The sequence below is a fragment of the Stegostoma tigrinum genome, chromosome 16 (genome assembly GCF_030684315.1).
Source record: "Stegostoma tigrinum isolate sSteTig4 chromosome 16, sSteTig4.hap1, whole genome shotgun sequence".
In the NCBI taxonomy this organism is placed as follows: domain Eukaryota; kingdom Metazoa; phylum Chordata; class Chondrichthyes; order Orectolobiformes; family Stegostomatidae; genus Stegostoma; species Stegostoma tigrinum.
In genome coordinates, this window is record NC_081369.1 from 33321213 (window position 1) to 33339182 (window position 17970).

The 17970-nt window shown below is 40.1% G+C and overlaps 1 protein-coding gene across 10 annotated transcripts in view; it reads left to right on the forward strand.

Moving 5' to 3' along the window:
• Positions 1 to 17970, forward strand: part of znf536 (zinc finger protein 536) — a 567201-nt gene that overhangs the window by 402242 nt on the left and 146989 nt on the right. For 9 of the 10 annotated variants that reach the window (XM_048546813.2, XM_048546812.2, XM_059651688.1 and 6 more), the window contains one exon: positions 1692 to 1844. The exons of the other annotated variant lie outside the window; for it this stretch is intronic. In XM_048546813.2, the coding sequence (XP_048402770.1) occupies positions 1692 to 1844 (153 nt within the window). The remainder of the gene's footprint in view (positions 1 to 1691; positions 1845 to 17970) is intronic. 10 annotated transcript variants of the gene reach the window in all.

A 17970-nucleotide genomic window follows, 5' to 3' on the forward strand; every position in this document is an offset into this window, starting at 1 on the left:
GATATAGACCAGCAACAACACTTACAAAGAACAACTTCTTTTGTGAAGGGTGTCCAGAGATAAAAGTTTCTCCAATTTCAAAATGGTCAACAGATCAGAATCAGGTAAATAGTATTTAAACAGGGACCTACCACTCTACCAAGCCTAGAGACAATGCATTCTGAGAAAGCTATAACATATGCAGACTGCCTACTTGTGAGATCTGGGGAGAGGTGGGATAGGGGTAGGTGTAAATGTGATATGGTTTTAAAAATTATTATATAACCATCTAACTACAAAGTAAAAATCTTGGGGAAGTTGTAGGATAAACTAATGGCTCTGAAGAAGTTACCGCATTGGCTCCACCCATTCTACTAATGATACACAGCATGGGTAGAAACAAAGAATTCTAATCCAGATTTCAGGAGTTGATGTACCTGAATTTCCAAATCAGGCCAGTCACATTGGAGGATGTAAATTAGCATAAATTAATGGGAAACTTAAGACATTTTGAAGTATTATTTCCTAATACCTAACGCTCTTTCTTCTGCTAAAATACTGAGAATGACTTTCCATGTAATGTATATGAATCAGCATGATTAGGGACATTAAGAGGAGTCGATGGCCTGATGGTATATTGCTAGACCGTTAATCCAGGGACCCAGGTAACATTCCGGAGACCTGAGTTCAAATCCTGTCCATGGCCGATGGCGGAGTTTGTATTCAATCAAAACCTGGAATTAAAAGTCTGATGATGATAAGATCATTGCTGTTTGTTGGAAGAAAACCCATCTGGTTCACTAATGTTCTTTAGGGAAGGCAACTGACATCCTTAACTGTTCTGGTCTACATGTGACTCCAGACCCACAGTAATGTGGTTGCCTGTCAACTGCCCTCAGGGCAATTAGGGATGCACAATGAGTGCTGGCCTAGCCAGCGGCACCTACATTTTCTGAATGAATTTATTTACGTAGCAAACTTAAATTGGCACCATGCTCTTTTCCTGTCCTCAAGATTTTCTCATGCGCATTTTCTTTGTTCTTTTGCAAACTCCTGTGTTGTTTCTGGCATCTACCTCTGGTGAATAATTTTCTCTGTGATCTCTCTTCCAAGTTGAATAATTTTTTTAGTCGCACAAAGTGCTGATTAATGCAGTGTCTGCAATAATGGTTTTGGTCCACTTCAGCCACCTCTGAATTTTGGTTATTTTTGGTTGGGGAATCATCAAATGAAAGCTAAAAGACAGAGACAAAACATTACAAATTGTATTGGACACAACTCCTGAAACAGGGCAGTATTTGAGTGAGGCGAGACCAGCTAATACTGCTTCCAACATAATGGTCGTGGAGCAACTATTGTCTTACTTTCAGCTTTTGCTGTGGTAGTCTCCTACACAGCCACCCAGTGCAGCTTTCTATGAAGCCTGAATAATATACAGACTCAGGCATGCTGCTCGTGCAGCTGTTTCCATTTTTTTTTCATATTATTCATTTAAATGAAATATGCCATCTGCTGCTGAAGGATGATGATGGGATAAATTTTTAAAAAGTGAAAAAATAAGCAAACATTTGACTTGTCAGCATTCTGTCAGCGTCCAATGCGAAACAGAAAGATGCACTATTGACAAGATTTACTTTATGTTGCATTAGCGAAATCAGTGCAGAAACTTTAATGTCTGTTGTAATTATGGTGCTAATTTGTGTGCATTGTAGATGTAGGAGAGGAAGTGGGAAGGCCTGCAGGAATACAACTGCCTTCTCTACTGAGAGATCGAGTCCCTGGATCAACCACGAGGGATTGTCCTTACTGTGGGAAATCGTTCAGAACATCCCATCATCTGAAAGTTCACCTGCGAATACATACAGGTACATTCTTGAAATTCCATATAGATAGCACCTAAATGACATTTAGAGTCTCTGTACTCCCAAACGACATTTAAGATACCTGTTTCTCGGACTGATATTAGTATTGCCAAGGATTGACATTTAAATGTTTACAAGGTAGGTAATCTATCAAATTTAACATACAGATCACTTGTTGGAAAGGACATTATCAAGTTTGTGCAAATAAAAGAATATCATTTGAGGTTATTTTGTGTGCTCGAGACATTGATGTTAATGTTAGTTTTACCAATTTTAGTGACCATCAAGCTCGTGGTATTATACTGCTCTGAGTTTTGGGGACTTGACTTCAGTAACAATGATAAGCAAAGAAATTTGGAGGCCCACCATTCCAACAGAGACTAAATTTTGATAAATCGTGCAGTATTTTGTAACACATACAAGTATTTTCTGTCTACATCACCGTGAATTAAGTAAGTGGAATACTTGGTCATCAAATGAACGTAAAAATGTCTGGAATTAATCAGCAAGGCTGGCAGCATTTACTGAGAGAGAAACAGAGTTCATGTTTCAGGCCAATGGTTTATCATCTGAGCCCAGTCACCAAACTTGCTCAAGACACCTGTCGCCAAAAAAACTTACACCTTCCATTTAAAGACACGAGTCTTGCCAAAATTAAAGTAAGAAGACATTTTTAATAGGTTTTCTATCATCATTATTCCACGGTGAACTCCTCAGACCATATTTATAATGTGAAATTTCCATGTACGCCTTTCCATTATTGTAGCATTCTTTTGCCAATATGGAACTGTACCACCATATGTTTTGCGACCCTTGAGTGTACTGTGGAGAAGCTCCAATCTCTGCTTTTTGAATGATCAGGTTTCACTATTTAACTACAAATAATGCCAAATCAATGTATCAATAAAACGTGACGGGAGAATTTATGGTCCAGATCTTTGGTTAGTACCTGAGAGGGTCCCTCCTGTAGCTGACCATGATTTACACTGCTCATTTATCATCTTATCCTTGTGGCTTTACACCTTCTGGTGCTGGTTCCAGCAGGCATTCTGCAATAGAGTTGGATGGTCAAGTGGCAAAGTGCATTTCCAATCAAATTGAACTCCTGTCATCATGAACTAAAGACCCAACCCTTAAGGTCGGCCTTCTATTCATTGAATTGCATGTTGTTTAAACGGACTTGTCAATTTCAATAAGACAGAGCCCCAAACTGACAAAGCTTACCTCCTCCCTCCAGTTGTGCTCAGTATCTTTACCTATGATAATGCCCATCTTCCCTCATCTTCTGCACTGTCTAACAATATTGATGCCTTTGACATGACTGGAGAGGAGCCAGAGATTTCAGAAAGTGATTCTAAATGGTGGTGAACATTGCCTGGAGGTGAGGAGGGGAGATGGTGAGCTGAGTAGGAATGTGTATTATCAGGAGGGGGCTAAGAGTTGTTGGGAGGGTTTGATTGTTTTAAGAGGAGTGAACATTGTTGGAAGATGGTTGATCATTTGATATAAGTAAGGGCAGAAGGGTGAGCCTTGAACATTACTGGAGAGGTGCTGAGCAGTGTTGGGACAGGATGATATATTGTCCAAATTGCATGGGTGCTGGAAGGCTTTGGCTCTCCAGTGTATTTACTTTGAATTATGGTCCTGAACAAGTTTACACCTGCTGGGAAAAGATCTAAGTACATCTGAGTAAAAACCAGGGTGAGTAAATGGTAAGCATCCCAAGTTTCTGTGGTTATGGCCATCCGATCTACATCATAGCAGTGATTCAGTCAGCAGTCCAGGCAGAGTAAAAACAGCAACTGTCCATTTAATCTTTCCATGTAAGTATTGCACGTGTTCCCAGTGTAAGTGAGGACTTCCTCAGGGTCCCATGGTGCATCAGAAATTTGAGTTGAGTTGAGTTGAATTTTTTGGTCTCTCCATGTCAGAGGATATAGCCAGTTGTCTCACAAATTAGCCCAGAATTAAGTCAAGAAACCCAGTATGGCTAATTCTCATCCTTTTACACATTTCACTTTAAAATTACATTTGGTCTTCCAGATACGATGCCATGGGAGATTTCCAAAAATTAATTTGGTGACTTGTGCAATGTGTCATGTACATATTCTGATAATATTTACAGTTGTCTCTAATAGTTACAATGTTTGTTTTTTTTATGTCAATACTTATATGACTAAAAATGGCATCACAGTCGGCATACATAGTGGGCCAAAAGGCCTGCTCCTCTGCTATACAGTTCTATGTTCTTTATTCTATGTTCATCTGCCAGCATCTAAGGATGAAAATGTAGATAAATAATATCTATCAAAGGTAAAACAATAAAAAGGACTTTAATTTATATAGCATCTTTCATGACCTCAGGATATCCTAAAATACTTTACAAACAAAAAGAAATTTTTGAAATATAGTTACTGTTGTGTTGTAAAATTTTCAAAAAACCAATTTGAGGACAATGGCCATAGACAGCAATTAAAAAGGAAGGGCGGAAGGAAGAAAGAAAGGCGTGATCGTCAAGGATTTAGAAGTATAGGATCTGGAGAGCAGTGATGACATTGACAGCTATTGGGAGAACAAGGCCACCAGGCTCACTTTGCATCAGGTCTCAATCCAAAAAGCAAATGTCTGTCATTACCTGAAGATTCTGAGCCTCTGGACATACTGCTTTTTCATCAGGCCAAGGAATCTGTAGGGTAGTTCTAGTCTCCTGTGAGCTGCAGCTTTCTGCTCTTACTGAAAAAAGAGTGGAGATCACAGTGGGTCAGGAAGTTTTCATGGAAAAAAAGCAGCCTACACTTTGAGTTCAGATTTGTAACAAGCAGATTATTTCTGCTTATGCTCTTATGGTGTTGCCGCTATTTCTGCTGATCATCTTCGCGCATGTCTGAGATCGAATGTTACACACCGTAAGTGACATTTATGTTGATCTGATAGATCAGGGCTCCAAAGTGGTGTTCTCAGGAAGGGTCACTGGTCACAAAATGCTCACTGATATTTTCTTCACAGATGTTGCCAGACCTACTGAGGTTTTCCAGCAACGTCTGTTTTTGCTCCAAAGCAGAGATCAAATATACACATGAGTGATAATGGGAACTGCAGATGCTGGAGAATCCGAGATAATAAAATGTGAGGCTGGATGAACACAGCACAAAAGCTCCTGAGATGCTGCTGGGCCTGCTGTGTTCATCCAGCCTCACATTTTATTATCAAATATACACATTCCTAGAATTGTCAAAGTAATTTCTCAGTGCAAGCATTTTGAACTGAGCCTTTCACGCAAGCAGACAACAAAGAAAGCAGTTGTAAGGTGTTAATACTTATTGGCATATTTCCGTGTCATGTCCTCAGTTCTTTGATAGCTGTGGTGTTCCTATCTTGCTTTTATCAGCTCCAGGAAAACCATGGACTCACACTTAAATTGCAAAATCCATGCTGATTTCATTGTACCTGACCAATTAACATATTGAAATTGGCAACCCATTTCTCTTGAAGAGATTTTGTACATGTACATTCATCCAAATGCAGATGCTTTGCATGTCCTGTCTCATCTCCTGTCTCACCAAAGCCTTTTCCGTAGTACAACACACAAGTCAGGAGTCTGATAGAATACTCTCCAATTGCCTAGATTGCTGCATTTCCAACAACACTCAACAAACTGGATATTATCCTGTACAAAACAGACTGCCTGGTTAGCACCTCCAGCACACTCTTCAATATTGATTCCCCTCATCGCCAATGCATAGTAGCAAAGATGTGTACTAACCACTAGGTGTACTGCAACAACTCACCGAGGGTCCTTAAACTGCATCTTCCATACCTTCAAATTCTATCACCACGAAGGAGATTGCAGCCGGTGCATGAGAACACCACCACCTGCAAGTTTCCCATGAAGCTATATACCATCCAGGCTTGGAAATATAACACCATCCCTTAACTGTCGCAGGGTCAAAACCTGGAACTCAGCTGCAATCTAGATGTACCTCAGTACATGCATTGCAGTGGTTCCAGAATACTGTTCACCATAAGCTTATCAAGGGCAACTAGGAATGGACAATAGATGCTGACCCAGCTAGAGATACCCACATGCCATACACAAGCATAAAAGAAATGTAGAAGTCAGTGAGTTGGAGCCAACTTCATAACATCTTGTGAATTTTGGCAGTTTTAACCCAGTCCTGCTCCCATGCTCTTCTTGTTTAAAATTCAGCCTAAGAGTGGTTGTGTGACTGAGTCATGAAAAGACCGTTCAATGTCCTAAGCAGGTATTTATAATCAGTGAGGAGAATCTACAGGTTCACGGGGATACGGGCTCATGGAAAACAAGGCAGAAGTGTCAGAAGGAAGGGCAATGCGATACCTTTCAGAACCATCACTAAGCACCCGACCCACCCACCCATGATCACACACAACCTATTTCCCAGAGCCAGGTTTCTCAATCAGGTACAGAGTGTTTGATCATGCGGAAACCAGTCGAGGCGGCCTCTGGCAAATGAGACAAAGTTTTCCTGGATGGCCTTTGGGAGGCATGGGAAAGCTGTTTGTGTCTCAGTTAATCCCTCAGTCACTACTAAATCACATTAGGCTCAGGGATAATGGCTGCCAGTAGCTCATTAATAGGCATATTTGACAACCCACTACTGATAACCACGAACCCTATTCAAACCCCTTCTACCCTCCAATGTAATCAGTGGACGTTCAGTCACTACTGAGTGACTGACCCTTCATTGAACCTCTCCTGTCATTAAGTGGGCCCAGCCACCATGTGTCCCTCTATGATGGGCTGCTTAAGTTGAAATTTATGGGCAAGATTATATACTTCCTGAGGATGATGGGGAAGGTGACAGGAAGTAGAAACAATTGGGTGGGTTAACGTGGAGAGATAGCCAACCACCCCTGCCTTTTTGCCATCTTAGCAGTCAAGCATTAGGTGAGAAGTCTGTGGCTGACCTTCATGACTAGCCGGTGATTAAGGTCCTTAAAATCAATGACTGGTCATTGGTCTTCACGCTGCCACCATCCTGCTTCCTGAATGCTTGGCAGGCAAAAAACGTGGCTGGTTTCCCCACTGAAAGAAACAGGGTGGCCATTCCTCCAGATAGGGTGGGTGGCTCCATAAGCCCCAATCTGGGATCAGGGATGAGCATAAGGGCATCTGCGCAGAAGGCTAACGCCCTTGTCCTGTTTCTGACCTGCCCGAACCCCTTCTCCCTGTTATCTGGAAGAAAAGCACTTACTTTCTTGCTGTTTCTGCTGCTGAAGCCTGAGCCTTCAAAAACAGTCTTTAGGACCCAGAAGCTGCAGGCCTTTGACTGACTCCTGGTAGGGTGGGGTGTCATAACTGAAACTCATCACTTGCTGAGAAAGTCACCAATCAGCTGTTAAGTGGCTGGTTGGAGCTTGTTCTTGAAGCTGTCTTGTTGGTGGGGGCGGGGAGTCAGCCAGTTGCCCTCAGAGGATGCCCACCCCTACATTTAGTAGGTGGAGCACTAACTCTCAGCCTGTGATGTTATTGCCAGGAATAGGTCAGCTTTAGGCACTACCAAGTTTGTTGAGTGTAATTGCTTGTTCTAGTATAACCTGAAGCTACCCTCAGTCAACTTCATTATTTATTTTTGAATATCCTTTCTCACAAATGGCCAGTATCTTCATCCTGGAGCAGGATCCCAGCCGTGTCAAATGATGATAACTGAGAGACTGATTTTTATTACAGAGCCAGATGTCCTTCCATTAGTGTTCTGCTGCTGCTGGTATTAATTTTTTCAGGCATTAAACACTTTGAACATTGCAGATGGCAAATTTAAATATTTAAATAAAGGACTTAGTGCTCTAATTCTAAAAATGTTGAGACACCATAGATTACCTCAACAAGTGCTGATGCTGTATATCTACATGAAGGAATGTAGATCTCGTCACTATAAATTTAATTTTATTGCAACAATTTCTGCCTCCTATCTGCATTGGCAGAGGAACCATGACTGTGGACTTCTTAACATTTGCCAGAAATTCCACTCAGTGCTGGCACATTTTCTGCCAGATATAATAGCAAAATCAGCAGGCACACAAGCCAAGAAAAAGTGACATTTACCCAAAGAGCATAAGCTTAGTTCAAATGGCGGAGAAAGCTGGGGTTTTAACCATGTCTCTTTATAAGACCCTGATGCTTTGATCATACAGCTAAAGCTGCTAGGTTTTGAAATATGACATTTTGCACACATTGTGAAGAAGCCAACTGTAGTTGCAATGAAATTCCAACCAGTCTGTATGAATATTGCCTACTGTCATATAATGTGTAATCTGGTACCTTGCAATTAACCTCAAATTTTGTTTGTGGCACCAATAGTGTTACTAAATAAATAAAACTTTATACAATACTTTCTGAATGATATCTGTATTTTGTCAAAACGATTGATGAAAGCCTTAAAAAAATAATATTCTGTAACCTAACGTTGACAGTATCTGCTAACAAAGGCCAAAGTGTGCCAACCTGCATACATTGTTTAAATCAGTCATTAATCTATTTTGTTTTAACAACTAATGCATCTGCTAAAGTAGTGGTCAAAGGAATGTATTAATGTTACCGAAGACTAATTATAGGCCTCTACAATTTACTTATCAATACTTGCTGGAAAAAAATGATGAGAAACAAATAAACTACAGTTCTAAGTAGACAATGACATAAATGAATGTAAAAAGCTGATAAAAGAATTTAAATTTTTAAGTCTGTATGTATGCATGTTCAATGTGATGTAGGAGCTCTCAAGTTCAAACTGTCTAGTTGTCTACCTGTCGGTATCTACCTGTAAGCTTAATTACCCTGTTTTTAATTCAGCATTAGAAAGTATTGTGTGGAATGGAGCAGTTCTAAGATCAATTCCAATTTGCCAAAAGGGGAAAAAATAAACTGAGGAGATACTTTAATATTAATTGCAGGGATAAAATAGTTCATGTTTTTCTGTTTCTCTGCTACTGGATGTGACTTGGGGCGTTAGCAAACAATATATTTGTAATGCTGGTCTGCAAGGTAGTTAGTGGTAGTGAAGGAGTACTTTATGAAGCGGGTTAAAGAGTTCATGTGAAATAATTAAGCAAGCATGAGGACTGAACAGAAAAATGCAATTAGCTTAATGCATAGTCAAATTTATGTTGTGGACTGTTAATTTTTTTAAAAATGTAGTTTTATGAAACTTGCTCTTAAGTGGGCTCTCATTACGTTAGTTCTATTAGTTAAATAATTAACATAAAAATTTTAAAGTCTCCCTAATTCTTTAAGATGGAATGCGTTATGTTTCATGAACAATTTCTTTTCACTTTGTTTTATCTTTCACCAAACAGTCATCAGAGAGTAACTGGCAAATTGCTGGGTCTGGGACATTACTGTGAACACTTTGGCAGTCACATTTGTTTATAAAACAGCAGTGACTACACTTCCATTCCAACCTGCAAAGCACTTGGGGATGGGAAAGACACATGATGTTGGCACAAGATGTTTCGCCTACAAAACAGCAGCCTCGGCACTCATGAAATAACTTATTATGTGAAACATCTTCTGTTGTTTTGATACAATAAAGCACCTCTGCATATCAATAGAAACATTATTATTAATGCATGAGACTTGACAGGTGTTGTCAGCAGGTTATTTGCCCATGTAGAATGATAGCTAGTCCTGATACTAACCTCATCTAATTTACACATTTCCTATCAGAGCTCACTGAACAGCAGTCAAAGCAAGAATCCTGATCATTGTTACTTACCTTGACATTGGATGCTAAAGCATTTGTACTACAATCTGGCTGACATCACTTAATCCAGCCTAGACCTGGGCTTTTCTGATCTGTGTGGCAGGTTGATTCAGTGGATGAACTCATCCAATTATTCATCATTCTAAATCTTAACTTTGCCTTAAACCTTCACAGAATCTCTATTTCAACTCTCTCACCTTTTTGTTTTCCATTTTGCTACAGTTGCTGTTAAGACTCTTCTTAAGATCTGTCAAGAGCCTCAGTCCACCTCTAGCAGCGGATTGAAGGAGTGAAATTTTGTGGTGGATTTTACCTAAAAATCTTGTGGAAAAAAACCCCCTGCAGAGATAACCATTTTGTTGTAATAATGAGTGTAAACTTGGACCGGAAATTTATTAACCCATTAAGATTTTCTGTAAAATAGAAGTGTGATAGGGGTCTATGAGTGTGGATTTTTCCATAACCACTCCCAATTCCTTTAATAAGCTGATCAGTCAAGATTAAGTGAACAATTGAAACTCATTCCCAAAACGGATACACTAGATGGAGGGACAGGCAGCTTGTGCAACTGAAATCTCTAATAATCTTTCTGAACAGCAGGTATTCTGCTTCTGCTGCTGAGCTGTGTCGGTATAACATTGATCCATGTTCCAACTTACAGTTATATTAAAATTATCATCTATTACTGACGTTTATCTGATAGTGATGGAGTTCATCCTGCAGTTAAATAAAATTCATCTGCTATTAATTTGCAATGATTTTCATCCTGTTGGCTTAATGGCAGAATTAAGTGAGACCTGTCTTAGCTTAAGATTCAAATTAATGCCAACTGAGATGTGTGCAGTCGCATGTCAGGATAAACTTAGACTCAGAAACAAATCTTCCCTTAGTAGTTAACATGTTCGATCCTACTATTAGCGACTGGTTCCCTGCACTGCACCATCTGGTACTTCCTACTATCAGAGATCTCCATCACTTTTCACAGCCTTTATAAAATTCCTTACCAAAAACAGAACAAGATTAAATTAAAAGCAATGTGTGGATTTATTGTTTTACACAAGGCCAAACACATTTAAATACATCTTTATAAATAAAATTGTGTAATAGCCTGGCATTACAACCAGGGCAGCTCCAATCAATCTATCTAGTGGAATTGGATGCTGAGTTTGAATTATGTCACTGCAACATATGCAAAGCTGATGATTTTATGATGTTGCCAAACATGAAAAGGGTGCAGAAAAGATTTACAAGGATGTTGCCAAGATTGGAGGGATTGCATTTAGGAACAGGCTGAATAGGCTGGGGCTATTTTCCCTGGAGTATCAGAGGCTGACAGGTGATCTCATAGAGGTTTATAAATCATGAGGGGCATGGATAGGGTGAATAGCCAAGGTCTTTTTTCCCAAGAGTCAAAAGTAGCAGGGCAAGGGTTTAAGGTGACAAGGGAAAGATATAAAAGGGATAACACAGTGTGGAGCTGGACGAGCACAGCAGGTCAGGCAACATCAGAGGAGCAGGAAAGTTGACGTTTCGGGTCAGGACCCTTCTTCAGAAATTTCTGAAAAAGAGCCCTGACCTGAAACATCAATTTTCCTGCTCCTTTAATGCTCCAGCATCAGCAGTTCTTACTATCTCTGAGTAAAATATAAAATGTATATCTTTTTTCATGCAGTTGGTGGTACTTGTATAGAATGAGCTGCCAGAGGAAGTGATGGAGGCTGGTACAACTATACCATTTAAAAGGCATCTGGATGGGCACATGAAAAGGAAGGATTTAGGGAAATATAGGCCAAATGCTGGGAAATGGGACGAGCTTCATTTAAGATATCTGGTCAGCATGGATGAGTTGGGCCAAAGGGCCAGTTTCTGTGCTATACCACTGTATGACTCTATGATACAATACAACTTTTGTTCAAAGCAGAGAAGCTCAAATGTGGCACTTACCCTGTAAAACAAAAGAAAGGTTAGAAATCAAAATATTTACAGAGATGGTACCTGAAATTTTCTTTACAGTTTAGCTGAATTGTCTTTATTTTGCAATTTGCCATGTTTTCCAATCTTGAATGGTAAATATGATCCATCTCCACCATTTCTACTTGGATAAATCTATGGTGAACTGAAATGAGTGTGAATCACTGCTAATTTTCTCTCCCCCTAACATACATTTTACTTGATGCACTCCTGACAAACTGAAGAGCTTGTTTTCTAGTAAGGCATTATCAGTGTCTGAGGTTAATATGCAAATATGTTAGTCAATTCACAGAGCAGTGTACAAGTTTCTTCACAGAACACTAACCGCTGTTAGTGCTGGATTCATTTTCGTCACAGATTTATCAGCTAGCTCTCACATTGGTCATCATTTCTTCCTTGCTAATCCTAGATCCAGAAAAGCTATTTAGTAATCTAAAATAAAGGTAGAAAATGCTGGAAAAACTCAGCAGGTCTTGCAGCATCTGTAGAGAGAGAAAAAATTTACATGTTGAGTCCAATATGACTCCTTTTCTAAACATTACAGAACTTCGATAGTGTTAGTAGGAATTGCCGATGCTGGAGAATCTGAGACAACAAAGTGTAGAGTTGCATGAACACAGCAGGCCAAGCAGCATCATAGGAGCAGGAAGGCTGACTTTTCAGGAGAAGGGTCTAGGCCAGAAATGTCAGCCTTCCTGCTCCTCCGATGCTGCTTGGCCTGCTGTGTTCAACTAGCTCTATACCTTGTTATCTCAGAACTTCGATAATGTACAGTAACTGTTTTGCCCTGCAATACAACAAAGCAAAAGCAGTTTTCCTTCTTTAGAAATGTTCACTGGTCTGTTGTATGGCCTCTTGCATCCATTAAAGGCAAGTTTGAAGAAGAATAACCCAGGCTAATAGATTGACTTCAGCATCTTTGGATGAGGAAGTTTGGATATTAACAGATTTCCCTCAAATAACCAGTGAGTACTGCAAAGACCACTGTAAATACATGTGGGAATTAAAGTGGGGGCAGAAAATGGTTGAAATGTTCAGCAGGTTTTGCACCTTATATGGAGTCAAGCTTAGGGCTGAGTTTTCCCATATTTTGGCTAAGTGTAATTTTCGGGCAGTTTCATGGAGAGTTTGCTTCCATGAGCTTTGGTGATTTTTTTCACACGACTTTCCAGTGCTCACCTTATTAATTATGCAGTGGCCTCCATGATATCCTTCTCAGCGAGTTGTGCAATTGCAGATGCAGAATGTTTGCTACTGCTGGGATCTTCCAGCTTGAACGCCATGAGCGCTGTGTTTAATCTCCAGCAATGCACCACCTCAAATGTTGCAAGCCAGGATTGACCATTGGAAGTCTTCTTGCAGCAGAGTTAGCACACAACATTGCCGACAGGGACTTGGAAACTCTTGTGAATGAGCTGATGGAGAGGAGAGATTCAGCCCCTCAGGATTTCAGATTCTCCTCCACTTCTGAGGAACACGACAAACATCCCTTAGTGATCAGAGATAATGGGAACTGCAGATGCTGGAAAATCCAAGATAACAAAGTGTGGAGCTGGATGAACACAGCAGGCCAAGCAGCATCTTAGGAGCACAAAAGCTGATGTTTCGGGCGTAGACCCTTCATCAGAAAAGCTGGTTTGCTTCAGGACATGGCCGAGCAATTTCAAGGCCGAAGAGATGACAAGAGAGTTGCAGTGGGAGAGAGATCCACTGAGGTTTGTCTGGAGGGAGGAGGGTAACTTCTTCAGGTTAGGCATCCTGGGAGAGGCTTTGCAGTGAGGTTAAAATTGTGATCAGAGATAATTGGAACTGCAGATGCTGGAGAATCCGAGATAACAAAGTGTGGAGCTGGATGAACACAGCAGGCCAAGCAGCCTGCTTTTCTGATGAAGGGTCGAGGCCCGAAACGTCAGCTTTTGTGCTCCTAAGATGTTGCTTGGCCTGCTGTCTTCATCCAGCTCCACTCTTTGTTATCCCTTAGTAGATATGCTGGCAAGGCTTTCTTCTGCACCCTTCACCAATTTGAATACTTACACTTTGCTGGATACTTATTCCAGATTAGACAATCTGGTAAGCACATCTTTGGCACGTCCGTAGCTGGCCGAGGAAGAAATGCCCCAGGTTATTGGCTCTCAGATGACTGCAATGGAAATAAAAAAAACATGTTATTCTATCAGTGTGAAAGGGCTTTGGAAAATCCCTACTGAGAATACAGTGCACAATGTTGGACTCCTTAAATCGGATATAATTTCTTTAGACATGCTATAGTGAAATTTCAGTAGATTGATTCTGTGTATGAGGGGGCTATCCTATGATAACAAAATGAGGAAAGTGTGCTGCAAAATTTTGTTTAAAAGATTAAGAGAAAATTTTGTTGAAATATCTGGAAGGCTCCAAGGGTTAAGTAACCTTGAAGCTAAAGTGTCATTTCCCAAATCTGCAAAATCTAAAACAAGGAGTCAAATCTTAGGACAAGGAGTCAGCCATTTGGCTCTGAGATGAGCAGAAGTGTCTTTTCTAAAACGAACTGTGAACTTTTGGAATTCTCCATCCCAGAAAGTAGAAGATGTTCAGATAGCATCTATCATCTCAGTCCTAAATATATTCAACAAGAGAAACAAAGGATATGGCGATTGTGCAGAGAAGTAGAGTTGGGGTAGAAGATCAGTCATAATCCTATTAAATGGGGCATTAGAATCAAGAGACTTCACAGTTTATTCCTTCTCTTTTTCTTCATAGAAATGAAGAAAATAAACTCAGAAATAGACCATTCCACCCTTCAGGTCTCCTCCACCATCTAATATGATCATGTCTGACCATTCAACTCTGTACCCTGTTCCCACTTTCTCCTCAAATCCTTTAATTCTTTTCAGCCATAAGAACTATATCTGTTTCCTTCTTGAAATCTTTCTATGTTTTGATCTCAACAGTTTCCTGTGATAGAAAATTCCACAGTATCTTTGTTCTGGATGAAGAGATTTCTCCTTATTTCAGTCAAAAAGGCCTACCCCATTTCCTTAGACTGTAACCCCTGGTTCTGGACTTCCTGATCATTGGGAATATCCTTCCTGCATTTACCCAGTCCAGTCCTATTATAATTTTATAATGATCTGTGAAATCCTGTCACATTTTTCTAAAATCCAGCAAACATAGTCCTGAATGATCTGGTCTTCTCTCATTCATCTGTCCTGCCTTCCTGGAAATCAGACTGATACACCCTTATTGCATTTTGCTTCACAGGCAGAACATGCTTCCTTGGATAAACAGCCCAAAATTGCACACATCACTCCAAGTGTGGTCTCATAAAGATCCCATACAATTTCAGCAAGACATTCCTGCTCCTGTACTTGCATTCCCTTGCTATGAAGGCCAACGTTTGCTTCCTTCACCACCTGCTGCCCCTGAATACCTACTTTTCGCAACTGGTGTACTAGGACACCCAGGTCTCATTGCATTCCCTCTCCTCTGCCACCTCCTTCCCCAATCTACTGCCATTCAGAGAATAATCTGCCTTCCTGTTTTTACTACCAAAGTGGATAACTCCACTTTAAGCTTCATTGAGTAGTACAACATGGAAACAGGCCCTTTGGTCCAAACTGAAATGTGGCATGAATTTGCCCATTCGCTCAGCTTGCCCAAATCGGGCTAAAGAATCTCTGCATCTCCTCACAGCTTACCCTCCCACTCAACTTTGTGTCAGATGCAAACTTAGAAATGTTCCATTTAGTACCCTCATCCAAATAATTAATTGTTTAATATGCTCAAATATAATTTAGTCTCAAACATTAAGCAATTTTACAGTATTTCAATACCTATAAACAATAATAACTAGATTTAGTTTGAACAATTTTCATTGGCTACAAATTAATTTTCTATACGTATCCAAAAACTGGAGTTATTTAAAAACAGGACACTTCTGTTATTTCATAGAGAATTCGGCAAAGTGGTACAGTGATGTGGTGTGGCTCCAGTTTAATTACTGACATTCTGTGCTGCTGTATTCTGCATTCCAAGGAATCCAAAACGTGACCTGATCTAGCTTGATCTGGCTGTGATCTGAACCACACAGTCAAAATTTAGCAACATTCAAAATCTGACATAACTTTGGCTGTGTAGTTTCTGACTTTGAGGTACTGTACTTGTGCTAGTTCTCGAAGGAAATATCATGAATTTGTAGCAATTTGACATCATTCTATATTAGAAAATAATATAAAACTGTACAGCAATTGATATTGAAAGGAATAACAATTTATTAGCAATAACCATATTGCTAAATCACACTGTTTCAATGATCAATCAGTTTGGTAAATTTTCTGTTCATTTGGAACAATCCCAAGAACATGCTGAACTTGGATTGATTTAGTACATAGTTGTTAAAGGTTGCAGGATTAAAAATTAGGTACAAACAAATGAATTATTTAAGAGAGCAATGATACACATTTATATCAGGAACATAGTAGCGTAATCTAAAGCCCAGGCTAATGTACTTTAGGTTTGGGTTTGAATTGATTAACTATCTGAAATTATAAATAAACTTGTTCAATGATGATATTGTAATCATTGTCAATTGTTGTAAAGACCCATTTGGTTCACTAATGTCCTTTAAAAAAGAAATCTCACAACCTTACTTGCTCAGGTCTACATGTGACCCATGGCAATGTTTTTAACTCTAATTGCCCTCAAAAATGGTTAGCAATTTCTTCAATTGTATGAAGCCACTACAAAGTCTAAAAGAATGAATTAAACCAAACAGACCAACCAGCATATTCCTTGGCACTAGAAATGACACAGGCAAAAACAGCTCACTCAACACTCTTAGACCCCGCTGCCAATATTTGGGGCTAATGACAAAATTGGCAATGCTGCCCAACCAACTAATTAGGTAGCAGCCTAACTTAGTCCGAGCCAAGGAAGTATAGCTTACAGACAATGTCCCCGGTAACTCCAACGACATCCCTTGATATGTTCTGTCCTGTTGGCAGGACATACCATCTGATGTAGCAGCACTGTCGTACACAGTTGGGAAGGAGATGCCCTGGGAGTATTCAGCGCTGAAACCTTATGGCATCAGGTCAAACAGGGACAAGGTATCTTCTTGCTGATTATTACCTTTTTCACCTTTCCCCTTCCCCAATCCCACCCCACCCCCTTCCATCCTGCACTGACTGTCTGACTGAATCCATATCACTCCATGTTGAACACAGTTTGGAAAAAACACTGAGCATGGCAAAAATACAGAAAGTACTCTGGGCAGAGGATTTCAATGACCATCACTACTGACTAAGCTGCTCAAGTGGCAATGGACATCACTGCTAGACTGGGTGTCAACCAACAAGAGGAAAAAAATTTACTTAATTATGGCCCAGCATAGCCCACTCTATAATTATCATCCTGCCAACAGATCAACCCTGGTTCAGTGTAGACTGCAGGTGCCCAGACCACCATCGTGCATAAAGCAGAATGCAATAGATAGGGCTTGGTGATCCCACAACCATCAGAAACCCTAACTCCCCACCTACACTCACCTTTACTGGCTCCATCCCTGCCTCTATGACCTATCTGTCTCCTCTCCACCTAACTTCTCCTCTATCCATCTTCTATCCGCCTCCCCCTCTCTCCCTATTTTTCAGAATCCCATTCCCCTCCTCCATTTCTGAAGAAGGGTCTTGGCCCAAAACGTCAGCCTTCCTGCTCCTCTGATGCTGCTTGGCCTGCTGTGTACATCTTTTTAGATCAGATCTCAGCTCTGCACTCATGTCACATCTAATCATGAATGGTAGTGGACAATTAAACAACCACAGAAGATGCATGCTTCACAAATATCCACATTCTCAATCCTCCAGTCCTCAATGCAAAATTTAAAGCTAGAGCATTTATATCTACTTTCAGTCAGAGGTATTAAGCTGATGCTGCATCTTGGCATCTTCTGGAAGTCCCGCACATCACAGAAGTTTATTGTCAACCGATGTGAATGTTTCAAAGTACGTTGAGCAGCCAAAATCATCTGTTCAACATCATAGACTGTCCCTTCACAGAAGTGGTTGTCTGTAGAGCCAGGAAGCTGACATTTAGATCAACTAGATCTCTCCTAAACCCAGTTAGGTTTCTTATTCAAGTGTCAAGGCTGCTAATCTGCTCCTTAATCTGCACATACTAACCATCTTTTTAAAAACCAATGATGTCCCCCCTGTGTTTTCGATTTTCTTTTATTGTTTTGAATTTGTAAACATGATGCCTTATTTTTAAATTCTGTGCACTACAGAAATACTTAATTGGATTCAGCTTGTCCAAGCCTTTCAGAATTTTTATCAGTCTTTTCTGATACATTATTCCCATATGTACTGGAGACAACAAGTAGTTCTTTCAGCATGTCGCTCTCCAGTAGCTGAATATCCAATTCAAAATAGAGAGCAAAATGC